The following is a 2,488-nucleotide window of genomic DNA, read 5'->3' as shown; positions in this document are numbered from 1 at the left end:
CTATAGGACCAAACCAGGAGTCATTATATATTATATAGATATATATAGAGAGAGTTTTTACATATGTATTTAAAGATATATATATACATACACACATATGGACAGAGAGAGAGAGTTCTAGTGTGGTACTGTAGGATCAGACTGGACTGCAAACCTTATACATATACAGAAGTTGCAGTTACATATGAAGACTTTCTTTATGAATAATATGAACTGATCTATGCCCTTAAATTTCTTTAAATTAGGTTTATTGTGATGCTGTCCTTTAGTTTTTGTTTAATGGTTTACTTTCAATGTACCATCTATAATATTTACATATTAACAAAAACAATCTTAGCAACACACTCAAATTTAATGTTGGAAGCCCTACCACCTCAAACAATGCCTGCCTTTTCAGTTCATGTGTTTATTTTTTAATACAATTTCTCTCATCTTTTTCATATTTCATTTCCCCTGATATAATATTTTAGAACCTCTCATGTGTTATTCAATACATCTGGCAAGCAATAATTTTTGGTAGGTATAAGTTGCATCACTGGAATAATTACACTAAATGGTGATGTCTCTGGACTTAAATTCAATGAGCAAGTATTCAAACACTGCATTGAACCCCTGTGAAATGAATTAATGAAGGGCAAGGACATGTGTCGAGTACTGGGACTCTAAAAGTTCAAATGAATAGACGGAGTAAGTAATTTGGTGGAAAGCAGTTAAAGTGTCTCTGTGATGTAGTTTGAAGAGGGCAATGAAAACACATCTTGAGTCATTAACTTACCCAGGACTGTGAGCTCTGCAGATGCACTAATATTCTCATTTTTATAGGTGACAACACAGGTGTAAGTTCCACTGTCATCATCTGTCACATTGGAAATAAGCAAGTTGCTTCCACCCAATAAAGAATACTTTTTGGACCTATAAGATATAAAGCATATGAAAGGAAAGGTTAGATGATGTGTATACCAAGCCAAGTACTCAATGATGCACATAGCACCCACAATAGAATATTCATCATACAATCTTATAGTGATAAGGAATACTATCTTTTAGATATATTCATGAATTTCTTACTCAGAGTAAGCTATTCCCATTGGAACACCAGGTGCAGAGTGACTAAAAAAAAAAAAAATGAAGGAGAATAAACTTGGAAGAAATTCTGAGAAGAAATGTAGAGATAATCTAGTGTAATTCTCTCATTTTGTATTTCTGGACTTCACGTTCCAGAGAAGTGGTTGTCTACAGATGAAATCAATGCCCCATGGCCTGACATCCAATTTCATGGTCATTGTACAAAGTCTCATTTCATATTGAAACTGAATATGAATACCTGTCTACATCCAGAGACCAAATCTTGTCATGCTTAAATTGTACCCAGATATCTTATATACTTTAATTGTCTCAAGAAATACCCTGCCATGCATTGTTACTATATAAATAATTCTTTAAGGTGGGGAAAATTTAAGGATTCATCTTTTTTTTTTTTCTTTCTTTCAGGTGAAAGTCACTAAATCACTATGCTACCAGAGCTCCTTGTACTAGAAAAGGAACCCTCTTTCTAAGGCCTTTACTTTCCTTTTTATCCTTTATTTATCTAATTATTAAGTTTTCAGTGTGAATTGAGTGAAAGTTTATGGGGCAGATCATCAGTTTTACATTCAACAAACCATATACTTTGTTTCATTACAATGATTATAATCCCCTCCATGTATCATCAGTTAACAAGAGTATTTCCTCTCTATTCATTTTAGATCTTTTGGGTTTTTTAAAGTACTCGGGCATATATAATACTTTACATCACCAAAGGGCACATTCTACAAGTCTGCCTCCTGGTCCCCAGCTGTCAGTCCCTCTCTTTCCATGCATCTAGAGTCCTCAGCCACTCCCTCTCTCCATGTCCCCATCTCTGCCTCCATCTCTGGTGTGGCTGCTTCTCTGGGTAGGGTCCCGCATTCCTCTTGTGCTCTTCTTCCTTGATGGTCCTAGGGTCCTCTGTTTCTGGACTGTTAGATTAATTACTCCCCTGTTTTTGTTACAAAATGTCTAGCTTTACAATTGTGACAGTCACAATTAGTCATGATAACAAGTATTCACTATTGAATCATAACAATCTTATCCCCATCTATTTTACCAGATCAATCTAGACAAGATGAAAACTATTCAGTGGGTACTTTATCTTCCCCTATGCATGCTTAAACTAAACTCCCTCTTGAAACCTTGTAAGCCAGTCACTTCATTCCCTTATCACTCCCTCATTTTAGGTAGCCAATGTCTAAGTTGCCCATCCCTATCTACCCTGTATACAGAGGGGATAGCACTGATACTTGATGTGAAGCCTCATTCTCTCTTTGTTGGTATTTTGAGCTACTACCTCCATGAGTATAGGTCAAGTTCATCAAATTCTAGCAATTTACCCTTGTTTATTTTATCAAAAATTGTATTCTTTTTTATCTTCCCCTAGTTGAGTTCTGTATTCTTTCACCATACTTATTCA

General features: G+C 35.4%; 1 protein-coding gene across 1 annotated transcript in view; it reads right to left on the bottom strand.

Annotated features, from left to right (window-relative positions):
• Positions 1-2,488, bottom strand: part of DCC (deleted in colorectal carcinoma) — a 1,585,944-nt gene that overhangs the window by 842,213 nt on the left and 741,243 nt on the right. Inside the window, exon 5 of the mRNA XM_006837499.1 lies at positions 776-912. Within this exon, the coding sequence (XP_006837562.1) occupies positions 776-912 (137 nt within the window). The remainder of the gene's footprint in view (positions 1-775; positions 913-2,488) is intronic.

This window comes from Chrysochloris asiatica, unplaced genomic scaffold, assembly GCF_000296735.1.
Source record: "Chrysochloris asiatica unplaced genomic scaffold, ChrAsi1.0 scaffold00021, whole genome shotgun sequence".
Classification (NCBI taxonomy): Eukaryota; Metazoa; Chordata; class Mammalia; order Afrosoricida; family Chrysochloridae; genus Chrysochloris; species Chrysochloris asiatica.
This window is presented reverse-complemented; position numbering and strand designations above follow the sequence as displayed.